At 46.2% G+C, this 21,137-nt stretch overlaps 1 protein-coding gene across 5 annotated transcripts in view; it reads right to left on the reverse strand.

The window, feature by feature from the left end:
* Positions 1-550: 550 nt before the first annotated feature.
* GGTA1 (glycoprotein alpha-galactosyltransferase 1 (inactive)) overlaps positions 551-21,137 on the reverse strand; it is a 64,581-nt gene continuing 43,994 nt past the window's right edge. For 2 of the 5 annotated variants that reach the window (XM_065878569.1, XM_065878574.1), the window contains 5 exons: positions 14,658-14,693; positions 12,856-12,921; positions 11,862-11,954; positions 5,782-5,919; positions 551-1,493 (listed from right to left, as the gene is read on the reverse strand). In XM_065878569.1, the coding sequence (XP_065734641.1) occupies positions 800-1,493; positions 5,782-5,919; positions 11,862-11,954; positions 12,856-12,921; positions 14,658-14,693 (1,027 nt within the window). In that variant the 3' untranslated portion in view covers positions 551-799. Of the gene's footprint in view, positions 1,494-5,781; positions 5,920-11,861; positions 11,964-12,855; positions 12,922-14,657; positions 14,694-21,137 lie in introns of all 5 variants that reach the window. The other 3 variants (XM_065878572.1, XM_065878573.1, XM_065878570.1) reach the window with 2 other exon arrangements.

Here is a 21,137-nt window from a genome sequence, read left to right on the forward strand (position 1 = left end):
TTCAGTGCCTGAATCCATGCTGCTGTATTTATGTGCCAACCCCATGCCCTGTTCCCCTCAGAGGTGGCATTGCCCCCACAGTGATCAGCCCCGTCTCTCTACTCTCTGTTATTTCATGGCAAACTTACTTTGAGGCTTGTTTTCATTTCATGCTGAGAACCCACTGGCTCATCAGATTCCCTGTGACTCCCAACATTCGTCACTATGATATCCACTGGGAGTCTTGACCAGTCTTTGCACGGAAGCCAAACAACGTCCTGATAAGAAAAGGACGTGGACCACAAATGGCCTGAAGTACTCTGCTGTTGAAACCACTTGAGGGTTGCCAAGGTTAACTGTGTCCTACTAAGAGTTCTCCTGTTTGCAAAACAACTCTGCTAGCAGAGACAGGAAGACACTGAAATCAAGAGGACAACGGCTCACAATTGTATCTTGTTGCCAAACATTTCCCTATGCATACTTTTCTCTGGTAGGTCAATTGACGCATGTAGAGTGTTTCTGGCTTTTTCTTTGCCCATGACAATTTTCTTTTCTTTTCTTTTTTTTTTTTGTTTAGCTGATAGTGTATCCCCCTCAACCCAGAAAAGATAAGAAATCACTAGGAATTTACATCTGATTACCATAGGTTCATTCTCCCATATTACAAGGCTTGAAGTTGCAAGGAGGAGTAATATGTACTTGCTGTGTTGGTGTTTTGTTAGTATTTTTTTTTTTAAGTTAAAATTAAGTGTTACTTTTCCGAAGAAGTAGCCAGAAGAATACTCTCTCAAATTCAGAAACCTACCGGCACAATTTAAAGTCAGACGTTATTTCTAACCAAATTATATTCTTTTGTCTGCCAAGATATCTTGACAAGCTTAATATCTGAAGGCAGGCCTATATGATAATCCCAGCAGTATTCTGGGGATAAGATTTTCGTGGGTTTGTTGAGAAGGAAATACTTGTTTAGATGGCTTTCATCATGCCACTCGGCTTCTATGTCATTTTTCTTGTCCTGGAGGATTCCCCTGAAGCACTCCTGGGTGATGTTTAGGACCTGAATGGGTGTTCCCCCAAAAATGGCCGCATGGTAATAAAAATCCCCCTGGCCAAACGGAATGTATGCTGCGGACTCTTTCCGCCTCTCGTAGGTGAACTCGTCAGGATCTGCCTTGTACCACCAGGCCTGCAGCTGAGCCACCGACTGGCCCAGGGTCTCCAGCCCAAAGGTGTCTTGGAAGACCTGGTCCACGTCCATGCAGAAGAGGAAGTCGACCTCATGCTGGATGTGGGCCACAATGTGCTCCCCGATGGTCTTCATGCGCATCATGCTGATGTCCTGCCACCTCTTCTCAGGCCTGATCTCAAACACTTTGAAGGAACGCAGAGGACCCAGCTCTATCAAAGGCATCCTGGAGACATCATCCACCATGATGTAAAATATGACTCTGTGGCCAACCATGAAGTACTTATTAGCAGATGTTAAGAACTCCTCCAAGTAATGCTCAATGTATCTGAAACAAAGAAGAATGGGATAAATGTAACCTCTAGGATTTCTGCAGGAGGCGACATGCTACTCTCATCATCTTGTCTGTATTTTGCAGTTTACGAAAGGAATTATTTTTTCCCCCATCCTAGACAAGTGCTTTCACAGAGGGACGTTCCTGGCCACTCTCCACCATTCAGTCACTCATTCCGGGAGGTGGAGTGACTTACCTGACTGATGCTTCTAGAAGGGTGACTGGGCATGCCCAGCCCCGCCCCCTCCTCTCTCACTCTTGGAAGCCGGCCAGGTGGAAAGAACATGTGTTCTCAACTGCTCTGGGCCTTGTACTGGTAGCTTAGTGGTACAGGCCCTGCTCCCACAACCAGAGGCTTGCAGTTTCTTGTGCTGTAGGTGCCTGGATACCCAAGTCTTTCTAATTCTGTGGTTCAACATTAGGAAGCCCAGGGCCTTCAGATAGAAGTCACATTCTCCAGTATCAGCTTTAACTGTAATGAAGGTGATATTCACTACCACCTGCCTTACTTAGCCCCTTGTCTTACTTATCAGTTGATTCAGACTTTGGGCAGGCAGAGGGGGTACTAGTTCTTTTTTGTTCCTGCTTTATTGAGGTATAATTGACACATATCCTTGTGTAAGTTTTACGTGTGCCAAGTGTTGATTTGGTGCACGTATATTACAAATGATTACCACTGTAGCATTAGTTAACACCTTCATCACATCACATAATTATCATTTCTTTTTTGTGGCAAGAAGATTTGAGATTTACTCTCTGAACAGTTTTCAAGTCTATAATACAACATTATTAACGATAATCACCATGCTGTATGTTAGATCCCCAGAACTTATTCATCTGATAACTGCAGGTATGTACCCTTCAATCAACATCAGGGGGCACTAGTTCTCAGGCCTCCCTTGAAAACCCCAACCTATACTCCAATGTTGCTGTTGCCCTACCAGATGCAAGGGTGACGTGACCCTTGGGTCATTTGGGGATGCATTAAGTCTAACCATCGCCACTCTCTTATCCTTCTCTGGGACCCAGAGAATGGGTTATGGGACATGGATATCCTTCCATATTACACATTCGCCCTGTGAATTTCCCTCTGGTCACCCCAAACACCAGTCCATTAACCAGATACTGCCATTATAAGACCCATCCCAGTACCAGAGCAAACAAGCTCTGATTTAACCTTATTTTAACTATCTCATTTCCTTTTCTAAAAATAGATTTTATTTTTTAGAGCATGTTTAGGCTCACAGCAAAATTGAGCTGAAATTGCAGAGTTCCCATATGCCCCCCGGCTCCCCTGTCCCTCCCACAGCTTCCCCAGTGTCAACGTCCAGCACCAGGGTGGCACATGCATTGCAGTCGATGAACCCACAGTGACACATCGTTATCAGGCTAAGTCCACAGTTTACATTCTATGGGTTTGGACAAATATATAACGACAGGTATCTTTCATTATGTATGGTATTATACAGAGTATTTTCACTGCCCTAAAAATTCTGTGTTATGCCTATTCAACCATTTCCCTACTCCAACCCCTGGTAACTACTGATCTTTTTACTTTCTCCAGTTTTGCCTTTTCCAGAATGTCATATAGTTGAAATTGTACAGTATGTAGTCTTTTCAGATTGGTTTCTTTTACTTAGTAATGTGCATTTAAGGTTCCTCCATGTCTTCTCAAGCCTTGATAGTTTTTTGTTTTTTTTGCACTGATAACATTCCACCATCTGGATGTGCCATAGTTTATTGATCCATTCACCTACTAAAGGACATCTTAGTTACGTCCAAGTTTTGGCAATTATGAATAAAGCTGCTATAAACATCTGTATGCAAGTTTCTGTGTGGACATAAAGTTTCAGCTTTTTTGGGTAAACGCCAAGGAGTGCAGTTGCTGGATCGGATGATAAAAGCATGTTTAGTTTTGTAAGAATCTGGCAAACCGTCTTCCAAAGTGGCTGCACCATTTTGCGTCCCACCAGCAGTGAGTGAGAGTACCTCCCGCTCCACATTTTCGCCAGCAGTTGGTGGTGTCAGTGGTTTGGATTTGGATCATTCTAATAGATGTGCAGTGGTATCTTAGCTATTTACTTATTCATTCAAAAAACATCATGTTTGGGACTTCCCTGGTGGTGCAGTGGTTGAGAATCCGCCTGCCAAGGCAGGAGACACAGGTTTGATCCCTGGTCTGGGAAGATCCCACATGCCGTGGGGCAACTAAGCCCGTGCGCCACAACTACTGAGCCTGCGCACCACAACTACTGAAGCCCGTGCGCCTGGAGCCCGTGCTCCGCAACGAGAAGCCACCACAATGAGAAGCCTGCGCACAACAAAGAGTAGCCCCCGCTCGCCACAACTAGAGGAAGGCCTCACGCAGCACCGAAGACCCAGCGCAGCCAAAAATAAAATTAAATAAATAAATTAAAACAAAACAAAACAGAACATCATGTTCGTGTCTTCTGTAAGCCAAGCGACACGCTATCTGGTGAAGCCATGGGGATGACAGAGAAGGGGAAGAAAGAGTAGTTGATTGGCTTAACACAACTCATGCCACCCCCAGACTCATGCTCAGTGAAGGTGGAGTAAGTGTAATTTGCTGATCATACTAACAGCCAATTATGGTGTTTTGTGAGTAATAATAAGTGGCACTTCTTTTTGCTTTTTGGTTGCTGCCTGGATTCCCTTTCGTTACTACAAAAATAAACTGTGTTTTTAATATTGGTCTCTGGAAACCCCAGCGTTGACAGTATCGATTCTTTAAATGGAGAGAATATATCGGAGCAATATTAAGAGGGATTTCAACATGGCTCTGGGGCTGGTGGCCAGGAAATTCTTCCATACTCTGGAACTTTAAGAACAATCTATTGCACCCTGAAGGCTGGGAGACAATCCCAGGGGAAGGGAGGGGGCCTTGGTGAGGTTTAACATTGTTTAGAGATTAAAGCACTGCGGTTGGCTCTGTGCATTGTTATTTGAAAACAAACCAAACATCATACCTCCTAAAAGTCCAAATCCACTCTTGGGAGGACTTATTGCTGCTGAGTACAAACAGGAGAGCACATGGATTTCACCAGGATATGTGATTTACAGTTTAGTTCTGAGAAGCTGCAAGGAGATGGCAGAAACCACTGTGGAGCCGCCGGCAACGTTCTTTTTGGAAACATCAGGATTAAATCAGTCAGCAGTGTGGCTGGCTTGTCCCCTCTCATACCAAAGGATAAGGTGAGCTGAGAATCTGCTCCTGACTCATAACAGTACAGATTCTTCTAGTAAAAATGTCAAAACTCCAGTCACCCTTCTCAATTAGAGATGCCGCCTAGGCCCCTGGGATCAGCACATTTAGTGACATTAGGACTTGATCAGTACGGTGATGGCAATGGCTTCTGGGCTCTGGGTCGGAGGTCTCGGGAGAATGCTCAGATCTTCACTCAGGTCATCCTGGGCCTTCACCCCTCTTTGTACAGGCGAGAGGTCAACTTTCCATGTGGCCTTTGGAAAAGGTACAGATGGGAAGGCCCATGGTGGGGCGGTGGGGGCGGGGGCGGGGAGGAGGGAGGAGGCTAATAGGAAAAGTGAACTTTTAATTTTGTTTTGGAAAAAAAAAATCTTCAGTATAACCCAAAAGAACAAAATGGGTTATATTGTATTTTAAACTAAGATTACAGCTACTACTTTTAAGTAAGAATGATTGCAGTTTGGGGAGCAATGTTCTAAACAAGGAAATGGAAGCTGAAACAGGAACCTATCCAACCTCTGGAAGAGGAAGTTCTGACCAGCCAAATCTCCTGGGGCCAAAGCCTCCAGGATGAATGGGGCAGGCAGCAGCCCAGGAACCCATGGAGGAGTGGTCAGCCATGCTGATGTGGAAAACCACCGCACTTAGGTCACTTCTCTCCCTGGTCCTTGGTCCGGGGTCTTGAGATCGTAGGAGAAACAATGACGCCCATTCGGGCTGTCTAACAGCCGGCATTTTTGGAATTTCCAGAGAGCTGTGGAGGTCAGGGCAGAGGCGGCTGTGGGCGTGCTGTAGACTCCGGGCTCGGTGGATGCAGCAGACATTCTTACCTGCAAGTGAGGCCCTCAATGAGGTGGGAAGTTGTCGACTCCCCGATCACTGTCTTGTTCTCAGCCTTTTGGGGCCTCAGCAGAAATGAGCCTGAAATGGTCCTATTACTCCATTCTAACAATTCATACACGTCACGAACAGCCTCCGTACGCCCAGGGGGCCCCTCGACAACCTTCTGACAGTGGAACAAAAAAAAGTAAAGTCAGTTTTATTGGCAACACCTACCTTCCGACAGCAAAAACCGTCAAGCCCACGGTAATTTTCTGTTTGGCATAATAATTTTCTAGGATAGCTCTGCTGTAGGTGCCTTCCCACACCACCGGCGCCTTCCATCCGGTCATGGTCACAACCTCTGGGCGTTTACTGGTGACAAAACAGAGTCCATGAATCAGGATGGCTTTTAAGGTAGGGCAGAGACGGTCTGAGGGAAAACGGGTCAGCCTTGAATCCCGACTATAGTTTAACCTCAAACAGTCGGCTGGTGGTATGACATTTGCATCATCTTCTGGGTGAGGGACAGGAGACCCTGGCCCAGGTGTCTCTGAGGGCTGCATTGGGGGAGCCTGTGGGGATCTTACCTGTACAACTCAAACCCTCTGTCCCCCCACCTTCCTGCTTTCCTTGTCCTCGTCTTCCTTCTAAATCTCTCCTGCGGTCTCCCCAGCCCCTTCCTAAGCTTCCAGTGGCCTCTCTGGGTGTTCTTCATCCCTGTGGGTGCCATCTGACCCTGAGAAAGCCCTAGTGCTTGATGCAGGGGGACCAGAGAGTGCCATGAGAGCTGAAAGAGGAAGAAGCCGCTGTTTCAATTTGCATTTTGCTAGAAGGGGATCCCTGGGTTGGAACCTGGTTATAGGGCAAAAAGGGCCCCAGACTAAGGGTGTTCTGGTGTTTATCGTTCATTTGACAAACAAGGAGACAGTCACCCAGGAAAGAAGGGACCCTGCAGGCTGGGGTTCTTGCTCCGACCTCTCTCAGACCATGTGGCCTCTTTACTAAGGGCACAAAGCTGGGGGAGGTGGGAGGGGAGGATGTTCTCTGCACTCAGAACACTTGAAAGGGACTTGGCAAAGCCAACACAAACACAGGAAACGACGTAAGAGCAACGACAAAACACCAAACTGTGAAGAGTAAATGCAGAAAGGCTGAGTAGCAGCTGGGGCCCAGCCCGAGGCGGGGTGGGGGGATGGGAGTGGGATGGCAGAGACAGCTCTGACCCCCATTTGCTCTGGAAGTGACTGCACTTGCCTGTTGGGAAGTAGAAACTAAAACACAGTCATTTAGACTCAACCCCCATGGACGAAGCTGAGTTTTTCTAGTGAGGCTGGGCAAGGCTGGGTCACGCCCTGCTAACCCCAGCCCCCAGTACAGTCTCACTCATGCCTCCTGTCCCTCTGTCCGCAAGCTCTGCACTCCTATTCTGGAGCTGACTCAGCCCTCCCACCCCTGCCCTGTGCCCTGCTTCAGGGCTGCTTCCTTCTTCCCCACACAGTGAATCTCCTCCAGAGACGGGGAGGGACACTGCCAGGCTGCTCTCGCAGCCGCCCCCATCTTGCCTGGGGTCTCAAACCCCACCCCAGCTCTGCCCTCCCACCCCGGGTAAGACAGCTGCATGGCTGCATGGCTGCACAGGGAGAGCTGCTCTCGGTTTCCTTCCATCATGAAAGAAGCTATTTTGGACTCTGCACCAACCCGTGAGATACTTTCACACACACTTTCTCATGTAGTCCCTGCAAAAGCCTTGCCATGTATTATGTTCATTGTACAGATAAGAAAACCAAGGCTCAGAAAGGCTTGTTAACATGTCCAAGGCCAAACAGCTAATGATGTAACTAACACACATTGGACACTTCCTATGGAACCAGGCACAGCACCAAGGGCTTCACCCTTCAAAGGTAGGTGCTGTGTTGAGTCCCATTTTATCAATGAGGAAACTGCAGCACGGAGCAGTTAAATAACTTGTCTGAGGTCACACAGCTAGTAAGAAGCCAAGCTGGGATTTGAACCCAGATAACCTGACTCCGTCATCTGTGCTCTGAACCACTATTTCTGTTGCTTCTTATATTGCATATTTATTTGCTAGGCTGATGAAATGGGGTTAAAACACAGGTTTGTCAGTCATTTCCACTCAACTTACTACTTCAGCATTTTTTATCAGTGCAGAATGAGAAATGATGAGGTTTTTTTGTTTTGTTTTTAGAAGCTTATGTGATGCTTTTAGTCACATAAAACTCCCAGCTTTGTTGAATGACTGGATTTCAAACCAACACACACACACACACACACACACACGGCTTATCATTCTATAACCAATGTTTCTGAACATAAACCCTCCCATGCATTGTCACCTCATCCATTGCCTGTCAAGGATCTCTTAGCAGTTCTGTCCCGGCCCATCAGCTAAGCCATGCAGCCACGCGTGAGCTGAACATTTGGCAAGCCGGTAATATTATTTTTAAGAAAAGGAAGAGAAAAAGGAGGAAAGGACGGTATTCTTATTTAATACTTCTGGGTACAGGGCCTGTCCTTGACTTTCATTCTCTCATTGAATCCTCACAACTACCTTCTAGAGCGGGTGCTGTCCTCACCCGTTTCACAAATAAAGAAAGCAGGGGTAGGCGAGAAGGAGAAGGGAACTACATCTTTCGCCATTTAATCAACAGGAGGGGCCAGACCAGGGCCCTCAGCCCCACCACGCACATCTGCTAAGTCTCTGCTCTGTGCCAGGCCCAGAGCTGAGCATGGAGATCAGAGGAATGAGACCTGTTCTACACCTTCTAGAAAGACTGAGTCAGGACACCAGTGTCCAGTTTGTTTACTGGGCTGGGAAGAGTCCTTTGAGAAGGGAAAAAAAAAAAAAAAAGCAGTAATATTAAATTAACGTTTCATTAAAAATTAAAATGTTCTATTTCCCAGCTGTTAATTATTAAATTCCACTGGCAATTCCAACGTGTCAGCGACCCTGACTAGGAAGCCAGATGACAGGCTGAAAACACAGGCCGTGGGGAGAAAGATGGGGTGGGAAGATGATCGAGATCAGCTTCCTGGATGAACCTCTGCTCAGACCCCACCCCACCCCGCCCTGAAAAAAAAAAAAAAGACAAGTGACAGCAGGCAAACCACACATGTGTAAGAGCAAAAGATGTCCAAGGTTACCAAGATGGGGCTCTAAAAGGAGGAAAAAGTACCAGGAAAGATGGGAAACTGCCCAAATGCCTTCTTTCCAAGCAGGGCATCCACTGTGTTACTTCAGCTTGTGGGGTTCCACCAGTACAGGCTAAAGGTTTCCCACAAGATAAAAGGGCCTCCATAACCCAAACACACACCTAGCTAGGTAATTGGTAGCTTTTACATTCTGTGTACTTATTTATGGGTACGTTGTGGTCCCCAAGGATGGGGAAGAGAAAGTGTTAAAGTTCTATGAATCACGCAGCAGTTCAAAACAGGTGTGGAATGCATACAACGTGTTATTTACTGGACTCCTTCCAGGCAGCAGCACGTAGACAAGAGCTGATGGTGACATGAACAAGGGTGGTGGCTGTGGGAGGGCGAGAAGGAGATGATGTGGGAAAAATTTGGGGAGAAGAGTTAACAGAACATGTAAATGAATTAGACTGTGGGATGGATGAAGGAAAGGCTGAAGGAGGAATCAGACAGGTCTCCTGGACTCTGGCTTGAGATGGAGAATGAGAAGAATGAGGGTGGGGTAGGATCAAGAACTCCATCTGGGTCACGTGAGACACACAGAGGTGTCAGGCAGGCAGTCAGACACAAGCAGGGGATCAGGGAAAACCTTTGGACTAAAGATAGAAATGTGGGTGTCATTCTCCCATGGATGGTGTCTAATGCCATGGAAATGCGTGAGAGCACACTGGAAGATGGTATAAAGAAAAGAGATAAGGATACTGGACTCAACCTCCAGAAACTAATATTTAATGGCTGGGAAGAGGGAGAGGCCCCAATTAAGGAGACTGAGAAGGGAGATGGGAGAAGCAGGAGGAAAATTAAGAGGATGTGATGATACAGAGAGTAAGTGATATTGATGTAAAAATGCATACACAATATACTTCAGATGTTTCAGACATCTTAAGTTTACAGAAAAGGATACATTTCTATAAATATATTTGTTAATTCAATTGTTCACCTTTCATTCAGTTATGCAAGAAACATACTTTAGTTCCTGAGAAGGCTTAGATTTGGTGTCACTACAAATCAATATTCTTTAAATATCTGCTCGCCGGTTGTTTGAGGAGAAACTGAGCCGTGCGTGGGGGAGAGTGGAGAGAGTGACAGCTGGTGGCTGTGAGCTGTTCCTCTTCTCTGACCCCAGTAATTCAGCCCCGGCCCCGCCTTCCAAGTCTCACTCCGCAAAGCACAAATACCACAGTAAAAGTGTGCCGCCCTCCTTTGAAGGGAGCTTGGCGACCATCTCTAGCTCATCTAGCTGGCCCTTGGCGTGGGGCACGGGGGCGGGGGTGTCTCACCACCCCACACACACACACATCTAAGGAGCTTGTCAAAGCTACAGTGCCACCATATTCTTACATTTCCAGGAATGGTTTAGCATCTCATAGATGGCTACCCTATGTCATTGTCCAGCTCTTCAAATGACACACGGGAGGCCAAAATTCCCCATCCTTTCACACTGACATGGATCCCTTATCTCAAAACCATAAGACAACTTGCCAGAACATGTTCAGTCTTTCCAGAGCCCAAGCCCCCTCATGCTGGAATAGATACTACTCTCCCCTGATCCTCCTACCTCTACAGCCACTCCTGCTCCTTTTCAGACTTTTCTTCCTCCACTGGCCCTGTAAAGGCTGATGTCAGACATCCACCTGGGCTGTAGATCCCATTGCCACCTGTACTCTGATGGCTCCTCTTCCTACATCTCTACTACGTATCTTCTGCCACACTTACGGGCACTGCTATACACTGACTATTGTGTCCCCCCAAAATTCATGTGTTGAAACCTAATCCCATACATGATAGTATTAGTGGGTGGGGCCTTAGGGAGGTGATTAGGTCATGAGGGTGGAACCCTCATGAATGGAATTAGTGCCCTTAGAAAAGAGACCCCAGAGAGTTCCCTCTTCCCTTCTACCATGTGAGAAAACAGTGAGAAGATGACCGTGTATACATTAGGAAGTGGGTCCTCATCAGACACCACATCTTCTGAGGCCTTGATCTTGGACTTCCCAGCCTCCAGAACTGTACAAAATATATTTTTGTTGTTTATAAGCCATCCAGTCTATGGTATTTTGTTATAGCAGCCTGAATGACAAAGACAGGCACCCTGTGAATCTCTGTCCAGAGAGTACCTGTATCTACAAGTACCTGAATCCACATACATCTCCAGTTGAGCTCATCGTCCCCCACGCCCCCACCACCACTAACAGACCCTTTCCTGGTCAATGGCACCACCAACCACCAGTCTCTCAGGCCTCAGGGTCATCCTGGACAGCTCTTACCTCCTTACCCCCAAACCGCATCCTTCTAAGTCAGGTTGGTCACACCTCCTTACTAATCATGGCAAACACTAGTTGCACACCTAGTGCCCCTATAGGACTGTGAACTTCTTGAATATAACCATACTGATTGATTTCTACTGTCTCCTGTGCCTAACATAATGTCTAGTATAGAATTTTTGACCATGACTCATAGTGAGAAATACATCTTCTGTCACAAACACATATGCACATACACATATATATGGAAGCAAAGATTCCACTAAACAATACCTATCCATACTTCATGTGATACCTTCTGATTTTCTATTTGATTTCAACTTTTTAAAAAGCTGTTTTTAACCCATTCAGCTAATTTCTGAACACATTAATGGGCAGTGACCGGTAGTTTGAAAAACACCAGCTAGCATATCATAGGTGTTTGATAAACATTTGTTGTATGTTAAAGAATGCGTACATGGCCCTATGAGATTCTGGATCATCACCGCCATTTTACAGATGAGTTAACCGAATCACAGAATTTTCTTGCTCTGACTCTAGATTCTGTGGCTTTCCACAACACCCCCGTGGCCTATAAGAACATTTCCAGCACCAGTATTTTGTGATTCATTTGCTGCCGCTGGCTAACTGCTGTCAGAATCACTGTAGTTGTTGCTCAAGCATTTAAGTCAAAATATCCAGCCTCTCAGTTTCTCATCTAATCTGTTTTCAAAGTCTAATAGATGCTAAGACTCGGTCTCCTCAGTCAGGAACGCTCTCCACGGCACAGTTGCCTATGCAGCCCCCCACCACTGCTGAGCTATGGATTTACTGAACTTGGGGCAATGCTTCTTTTCTTACTGTGGATTAAACCAGTCCAAGAGCTGAAGCTCTTCTTCGTCCTCCTTTCTTTGTTCCTTTGCTTTGTCTATGTCTTCTTCTTCTTCGTGGTAACTGTGGGTCCTACATACAAAGGGAAAACAAGCTGAGGAAGGCAGGGAGGTGAGTGAGGATCCCGCAAAAACGGGTGCCAAGGGCTTCCCTGGTGGCGCAGTGGTTGAGAGTCCGCCTGCCGATGCAGGGGACACGGGTTTGTGCCCCGGTCCGGGAAGATCCCACGTGCCGCGGAGCGGCTGGGCCCGTGAGCCACGGCCACTGAGCCTGTGCGTCTGGAGCCTGTGCTCTGCAACAGGAGAGGCCACAACAGTGAGAGGCCCGTGTACCGCAAAAAAAAAAAAAAAAAAAAAAAAAAACGGGTGCCAAGGCAGAGAACATGTGCACTAAGTGAATGTCTGGAGAAAGGTTCATGATACTATACGTTTATTCATAAAGACGTACTTTTGATGCAAAGGTGCAGTACTCACCTTTCTTATTATCCTCCCAGGTCAGCACAGTTAGCAATTTAATGACCCAACAACCATCAGGTTATTTCAGGGGGAGGGAAACTTCATAAAACCGTCCTCATGAAAACATTTTAGCGTATGACAGTCTTTCCTGCAATCCCAACTTTAGCCTGAATTTCACTCATCCTCAAGTTAAATGGGATAAAACAAAAACATGAAAACCAAACTTAATGTCCCAGTCCCAACCATGAAATAGAGTCCCTGTGTGCTTCCAATGGGCCAGAAAGACAAGTGACTGAGTTTATGGCTGTGAAACCACTTTTTTTTTTTTTTTAGTCTTTAATTTTTTTTAACATCTTTATTGGAGTGTAACTGCTTTACAATGGTGTGTTAGTTTCTGCTGTATGACAAAGTGAATCAGCTCTACATATATAAATATCCCCATATGAAACCATTTTATTTGGACTCTATAGCGTCAGGTGGATAAACAGACCATCGTCTGACCGCCTTACCCATTGTTAAACCAGCTTGGAAACCACCAGCCCTTCTGAATGCTGCTGTCACCAACTTCTGGGTTTCTAAGAAATGAAAAAGATGACAAACGCTTTTAGAAAATGAGGCAGTCCCAAACTGGGGGGTTTCCAAACTCTTTTCATGGCAGGTCACTTAAAAAAATTTTTTTTTTAATCACTAATTCATAAAATGAGCCAAAGCGACACCACTCTAGCTGAATGAGAGATGGACCTGACACTCCCTGGATCTCCCCTCCCTTGGGCGTCCCCTGGCGCTCAGCTCATCCAGGGAGCCCTAGCAGGGAGAGAAGGAGAGAAGAATGACAAGATGTGGAGGTAACTAATACATAACTCTGGGTCCTGGACCTGCCACTCACTAGTTGTGTGACTGTGATCGGACATTTTCCCTCTCTGAAGCTTGATTTTCTCCTCTGAAAAGTTAGATGCTAATAATAACAGCAACAATAATAAATCTACCATGAAGGTGGCTTTGAAGACTAAACAAAGTAGCATACGTAAAAGAGCTTTCTAAGTTGAAAATGACTGTAGCAAGTCGGCGTCTTTCAAGAAAACAGTGCACGTTTCCAAGAATGATCTCTTCTGCTAAACGAGGAGAATTTGAGTTGCTACAAAGGTCAGCAGTGACAGACTCGGGAAATCTGAGGGTCTCTAAACCAGAAAGAAGCTCAGCAATCTGTAATCAGAACCACTTTCACCACGCACATGCTGAAGTGTCCACATTCACTGTGAGAGTCTCTCCAAGGCGGGCACCTTCCGGAGGCGGGAAAAGAGGGGGAAGCCAGGGGATACAATGCCCTTCGGTTAGACAAATAAGGTGGTGAGGCATGAATGGGTATAAATAATAAGAAACCTATTTTAAAGCCCATCTACTTTCAAGAAGTGCTTGAGATGGTTTATGATTAAGAAGGTATGGTTACTTTTCTTTTTCCCACTTGCATACAATGAATAAATTTTCCAAAATTAAAAAAAAAAGAAGGTATGGTTACAATAAAGAGGGAAACAATACAAGAATAAAGACAAAACTAAACAAACCAAACAAAAACAAAAGGAAACAGAGGAACATTTTAGTCACTCAGGTAGGTGTTTTCACATGACTTTGGGTCATCTCAGCCACTCTGTGAGAATAAAAGTTTTACCTTTATTTTTATTTTATGGCTGAGATATTGGTTGAGTGGGTTTGAGCAAATTGCCAAGATCCCATAGCATGTAAGCACAAAAGCCAGGATTTAACACCAGGGGAGAAATTATATCAGAAATGAAGCCCGAGGAAAGTACAAGTTAAGCACGACACTTTGCTCTGAGCTTCTTGGCAACCAAGACAAGGACAGAAAAATGAAGGCTTACAGAGTCCTAACTGCCAATCCTCCTCCTCCTCCTCCTCCTCCTCCTCCTCCACACACTAGTTCATTGGGAAACCCAAACTTTTTTCCTGATCCTTTGTCTCAACAAAATTTCTCGCAGGGGTCTTTATACAACATGTAGTGGGCTGCATAATGGACAATATCTACCCTGATTATTTTTATGAGTAAGGCAGGGATGTTCTCCAGACAACACTACTTAAAGAGACAGATAGTTGATGAGAAGCACGGACAAAACAAGAGTCACGGCTCTATAAAGGCAAGACTAGGGGGCTGGAGGAGTACAGGCCAGACCCCTGGGACCCCTCCCCTCCACCTGTGACCAGAGCTGCATCACCACCTGCCATGTTAAGAATGGACTGTAGGGGTGCCAGAGTGGACATGGGAGGCATCCCATAGATATCTAGAATTCAAAGCACTTACTTTGACTGGTTTATCCAGAACAAAGAGGCTTCTGGGCTAAAAGCAAATGAGAAATAAAAACATATCATGTTACTTTTAATTTGGAGAAAACCATTATCATTGAAGTCCTGGGCTGAGTTGAGAGCTTGGGTTTTGTCTACTCCCAGGTTTCCACCTTCCTTTGAGATAGAACCAATGATATCAAGGGACTTCAGTCACTTCTGGATTACTCAGAACAAGGGGTGGGAAGAAGGTCTCTGGAGAATCTCAAATCTCAGTTAAAAACAAAAAAAAGATGGCAGCTCTCCATTGTCCGGGGTGGCCTTGCTGAGGGAGAGGCTCCACAGACAGGTCCCCTCCTGCCACCTGCTCAGGGATCACCCAGGATTATCTTAAAACCAACGACTGCAGAGCCAGCATACCACCAGCTCAGAGCCTTCTACAGAGCAGCCTCAAAGGGCATTTCTTTAGCTAACGAAGGCAGTGAGACCATCTGAAGGCACCTACAAGACTGGACCAGCGACTGTATGACTCCTCTAGGGGACCACCTCCCTTCATTCAACAAATACTTGCAGGCGCAGACCTACTGGAGAACGGACTTGAGGATATGGGGAGGGGGAAGGGTGAGTTTTGACAGGGCGAGAGAGAGTCATGGACATATACACACTAACAAACGTAGTAAGGTAGATAGCTAGGGGGAAGCAGCCGCAAGGCACAGGGATATTAGCTCGGGGCTTTGGGACAGCCTGGAGGGGTGGGATGGGGAGAGTGGGAGGGAGGGAGACGCAAGAGGGAAGACACATGGGAGCATATGTATATGTATAGCTGATTCACTTTGTTATAAAGCAGAAACTAACACACTATTGTAAAGCAATTATACCCCAATAAAGATGTTAAAAAAAAACAAAAAAACAAAAAAACAAATACTTGCTGACAGTGTGTTACATGCCAAGTGCTAGGGATATGGCATTGACTGAGACAGACACAGTCCCTATGCGTCCTTGTGATGCAGACAAGCTACTGGGAACAGCAGGAAAGAAAAAAAAGGCATAAGTAACCAGGAGCACTTAACAGGAAGACCTGGAAGGCTTCCCAGAGGAGGGGATAATGTTTTAGCTGAGTTCTGAAGGATAAATAGGAGTCCAGGGGAAGAGGAACAGGGAAGAATGTCCCTAACGGAGACAAAAAAATGCAAAGGCCCTGAGAAAGGAACGAGGCACTTAAATGTGCAAGGAAATAAACAGAGAAGTAGCCAGAGGTCCCCTCGCTGGGGCCTGCTGGAGATTTTGCCCTTGAAGAGTTTTAGGCAGGAGACGAATAGGGTCCTATCTGTAGGCCTTGTGAGAGTAGATATGGGTGACTAGTCATGAGGCTGGCAGTGGTCCAGGCCCAGGTCAAGGGAGCCAGGGAGATGGAGGGAGAGGAGTGCACTGACTTGAGAGACATTTAGGGGGCAAAGGGACAGGACTTATAGTGCTAGATTCCTCTATTGTTTTGTGCACGGACGCTGTGCCCAATGGCTAAACCTTACTTGCTCACTTCTCCGCCCTGTGAATATAAAGAAGAGAGCTTGGTAGAAACAGTTCTGGACCTGGGCTCAGGTACCTGCCCTGGCTCAGCGCCTTTCTGGCCCCAGCTGCCCTCATCTCTGAAAAAAATAAATGGCTAATATTTGTTTCAGACTTTGCCTTCTGCCCCTGCTGGGAGTCCACATCTCCTGGTAGGAGTAAAATGCATGCCCTCTTTCCACCTATGGTTTCCCCTCTGAGCTCAATACTTGTGGACCAAGCTCTAACGTCCCTTGCTTCTAAATCTGTTTATTGATCCAACAATATTCATAATAGCTAATAATTGGCCAGGGACTGTTCTAAGAGATTGACATGTATTAGCTCATTAAATCCTCACAACAATCAGTGAAGGAGGTTCTATTCTTCCTCAGAGGCACCGACACATTAAGTGGTTTTGTTCAAGGTCGTACTGCTAGGAGAAGAAACAGTATTTGAACCTGGGGAATCTGACTCCACGCCCTACAAGAGGAGGAAGGGAGAGGGGAGAGGAGGGGGCGGGCCCGCTGCAACTCAGCACTCAGACCCCCACCTGGCACTCCGGGCGTCAATCTGCAGATTCAGATTCGCCACCTTGTCCCAACTTTTTAATCTGCCATCTTGCCCTTTGCACCCTCCTCTCCCAGAAGCCTTCGGCATCTCAGGTCACAGCAACACCCACGCTGCAGTGTATGGCATTTGACACATATTCATCCTTCAAGGCACAGCTCAAATGCCACCTCTTCTGTGCCTTCCTTGGTACGACCCTAGCACAGTGCCTGGCACACAGTAGGTGCTCAATAAATATTTGTAAATGAAGGCCAAAAAAATAGATCCCTCTCTAAGCCAAACATAATCTTTGCCTTCTTGAACTCTCATGGCCCCTTTTCTCTCCCTCTGATGTCCTTCCTCCACTCGCATTGTTGGTTTTTTTTTTTTAATTTAACTTTATCTAGGCTTTTGGTTTGATTTTCTAAATTTAACTTTTAAAAATATTTATTTATTTATTTATCGTTGTGTTGGGTCTTTGTTGCTGCGCACGGGCTTTCTCTAGTTGCGTCGAGAAGGGGCCGCTCTTCGTCGCATTGCATGGGCTTCTCGTCGCGGTGGCTTCTCTTGCTGTGGAGCACGGGCTCTAGGCGCATGGGCTTCAGTAGTTGTTGCACGCGGGCTCAGCAGTTGTGGCTCACGGGCTCTGGAGCACAGGCTCAGTAGTTGTGGTGCGCAGGCTTAGTTGCTCCATGGCATGTGGGATCTTCCCGGACCAGGGATCGAACCCATGTCCCCTGCATTTGCAGGTGGATTCTTAACCACTGTACCACCAGGGAAGTCCTGCATTTTTGGTTTATTGGTGTGTACGTCTGCTTGCTCCATCCAAAGCATAACCCCTTGAGGGGAGGAATTCTCCATGGCTCACACTGTATCCCTCACAGCACTCGGCATGAACAACCAGCTCAAGAAGGAGCCCCAGACGATGAATCAGATCTGAGTTCTAGTTAGAACTTGGACATAAATTCACTGTTAAGTCATTTCACCTATTTGGTCTCCATTTGTCACTTGAAAAATGGGAACTCTCAGCTAAAGGAAGGGTTGTAATCGTGGGTCGAGAATGGGCTGCAATCAGACAGCCCCGGACCTAAATCTTCCTGAAAATGTGACTTTGAAAATTCACCTTTAACATTGTGGAGACTCAGTGTTCCTCATCTGGAAATGCTGACTAATACTTACTTGCAGGCCTATTTTAAGAACTGGAGGGAATGCATATTGCAGTTCCTGGCAAATGCTCAATAACTAGTAGCTGCTATCATCAAAATCACCCTCACTATCACTACTTTATTATAACTTTTAAGGTTTCTTCCATCTCTAAAATTCTAAGAATTTTTTCTTATCCAGCCTCAAATCAAACGTTCTTTCAGGATGCTCTACTGACAACCGTTCTCTTTCCTAATCAGTTGATGTGTTCGACTGAGTTATTTTACAACCCTTTTTAGCTACCGTGCTGCCCACCTGTCTAGGGTTAGTGCCCTCAGCTCACCTCAGATCATCACATGGTCAATTCACAGGGTGGCAAAGAATCTGCTGCCCTTTAAACCTCTTGCAGACATGCAAATAGATTCCTCACGTTGAAGAATTCTGTGGCAGCAGTCTGGGTGCCAGACTATGGCCCCGAAGAGCAGCCAGAACCTGCCCCAGTTACTGTGCAGAGAAGAGTGTGCCCAGCACTGAGAAATAACCCTCTTTATTGGAGGCTAGTGCCAAGATGCACATTTGGGCCTTTGGCTCCCATAATTTAATTTTGTGAAGTACCCAAAATATGGAAATATGACTCTGGCTGCAATTCAAAACACCAAGGTTATCCAACCAAGCGTTCAGAGCTTGAAGGTTACCTACACAAGCAACTCAATTCAGGGGAGGAACCCGAAGGGTGCCTGCTCTTCTGTTGGAACCTTCCAACTGCTAGAGCTCTTCCTTCTATTACTTGCTAAAATCCCCTGTCCTATTCTGCCCTCTGAGCAGATGATGAGGGTGGCGGTAATGATGGTGATGATAATGGTGAGAGCAGCTAGCATTTACTGAGTGTGTTGCCCTAAGTGCTTTATACACAGTAACTTATTGAATCCACCAACCCTATGAGGCAGGTACTACTGTTATGCCCATTTAAAAGAAAAAATAATCCAGGTTTCCTAAAGCTTTTACAGCTATACAAACTGGTCTGTTCCACAAATACACTCACTAAGACAGGGAGAACAGCCCCCCTATTCACCAGTCATTTCTTTATTTTTTTCAACTTATTATTTTATATTGGGGTATAGTTGATTAACAATGTTGTGATAGTTTCAGGGGTACAGCACAGTGATTCAGTTATACATATACGTGTATCTATTCTTTTACAAATTCGTTTTCCATTTAGGTTGTTACATAATATTGAGCAGAGTTCCCTGTGCTATACAGTAGATCCCTGTTGGTTATTTTTTTCTTTTTTAGCGGTACGCGGGCCTCTCACCGCTGTGGCCTCTCCCGTTGTGGAGCACAGGCTCCGGACACGCAGGCTCAGCAGCCGTGGCTCACGGGCCCAGCTGCTCCGCGGCATGTGGGATCTTCCCAGACCGGGGCACGAACCCGTTTCCCCTGCATCGGCAGACGGACTCTCAACCACTGCGCCACCAGGGAAGCCCTGGTTATCCATTTTAAATACAGCAGTGTGTACACGTCAATCCCAAACTCCCTAACTATCCCTCCCCCCACCCTTCCCCCCGCCGCCGGTAACCGTAAGTTTGTTCTCCCATTTTTTTTTTTTCCTCCCATTTTTAAAGATAGGGAAACCGAGGAACAGTGTGGCTGAATAACTTGCCCAAAGTCACAGAGGAGGTAAGTGGTGGCACAGGACCAGCCCCAGGCAGCCTAGCTCCAGACTTCAGCGAGGATATTTCCTCAGCCCTCAAGTATCTAAGGAAGCCCCAGGAACTCCCTGCATCCAACACTGAGTCATCTTTTCTTTGGACTAAGTACCCAGAGTTTCAATTCAAAAGACCTGGTTTATAAACCACTTCAACAGGGTCACTCTCTAGCTTGTCTTGTTTTTCTTAAAATGAGTTGTTCAGAATGAAGCAGGATAACACTCCAGAAGCGGTGAGATCTATGCAGCACCCCAGGGAATAACAGCTCTGGAGTCTAGAGAATCCTCCTCCTACTGATGTCCCTGAAAGTGCAGTTCCTTTATAAGTGGCCAAGATTGTCCTGCTGGCTCATCAAATCTTAGAATTTAATAATTATAAGAGACATTCTAATGTTCATCCAGGCCATCATCTTGAACTTGGGAGGCTTCTAAGACACTTCACCATGAAAATATCAGTGGTGCTTCCCTGGTGGCGCAGTGGTTGAGAGTCCGCCTGCCGATGCAGGGAACACGGGGTTCATGCCCCGGTCCGGGAAGATCCCACATGCCGCGGAGCGGCTGGGCCCGTGGGCCATGGCCGCTGAGCCTGCGCGTCCGGAGCCTGTGCTCCGCAACGGGAGAGGCCACAACAGTGAGAGGCCTGCGTACGGCAAAAAAAAAAAAAAAAAAAAAAAAAAATCAAAAAGAATGGTGACGAGACAGCTCTCCTGGCCCAGAATTGGAAGGTGGCCTTTTTTTAAAATTTATTTTATTTTTGGCTGTGTTGGGTCTTCGTTTCTGTGCGAGGGCTTTCTCTAGTTGTGGCGAGCGAGGGCCACTCTTCATCGCGGTGCATGGGCCTCTCACTGTCACGGCCTCTCTTGTCTCAGAGCACAAGCTCCAGACGCACAGGCTCAGGAGTTGTGGCTCACGCGCTTAGTTGTTCCGCGGCATGTGGGATATTCCTAGACCAGGGCCCGAACCCGTGTCCCTGCACTGGCAGGCAGATTCTCAACCACTGTGCCACCAGGGAGGCCCTAAGGTGGCCTTTTTGAAAGAAAGGCTGAGCTGTACCAATGCCTCTTAAGTCAAAACCATCATGCATTTTTGTAGCCACTTGCAGAGACTCCTTTCTGTCAGAGGCCTCTACAGCTGGAATCTCCGAGGCATTGGTAGTTTCCAAAAACACAGAAGCAGCTCAAATATTTGGGGTGAATCCACTGATGAACTTGAAAACTCAGAAATATTTAATTCATCTTGCTTTCCAGGGTTAAAAGAAAGACAAAATACCCCAAAGTTTTGCCAGGCACAAATGAAATCACCAGCAATTCAGAGTGTATTTTGCACCAAAGTCAACAACCTTGAGTTGTTCCTTTAAACTCTGCAAGTATTTTAGGACTGCAAAAATCAGGGTGGATTTCTCATGGAATTCCTGTCTGAAATTTCTTAAGGTAATTTCCATATCTGGTCATATAAATAATTTAATATGACATTTTGGTCTTAATATGACCTTACTGTTTCTGGCTCTAGCCTACCCAGAACCGCAAAGGTATAAAAATCAAGACATTAGGAACATGGCAG

The sequence above is a fragment of the Phocoena phocoena genome, chromosome 6, assembly GCF_963924675.1.
Source record: "Phocoena phocoena chromosome 6, mPhoPho1.1, whole genome shotgun sequence".
Taxonomy (NCBI): Eukaryota; Metazoa; Chordata; class Mammalia; order Artiodactyla; family Phocoenidae; genus Phocoena; species Phocoena phocoena.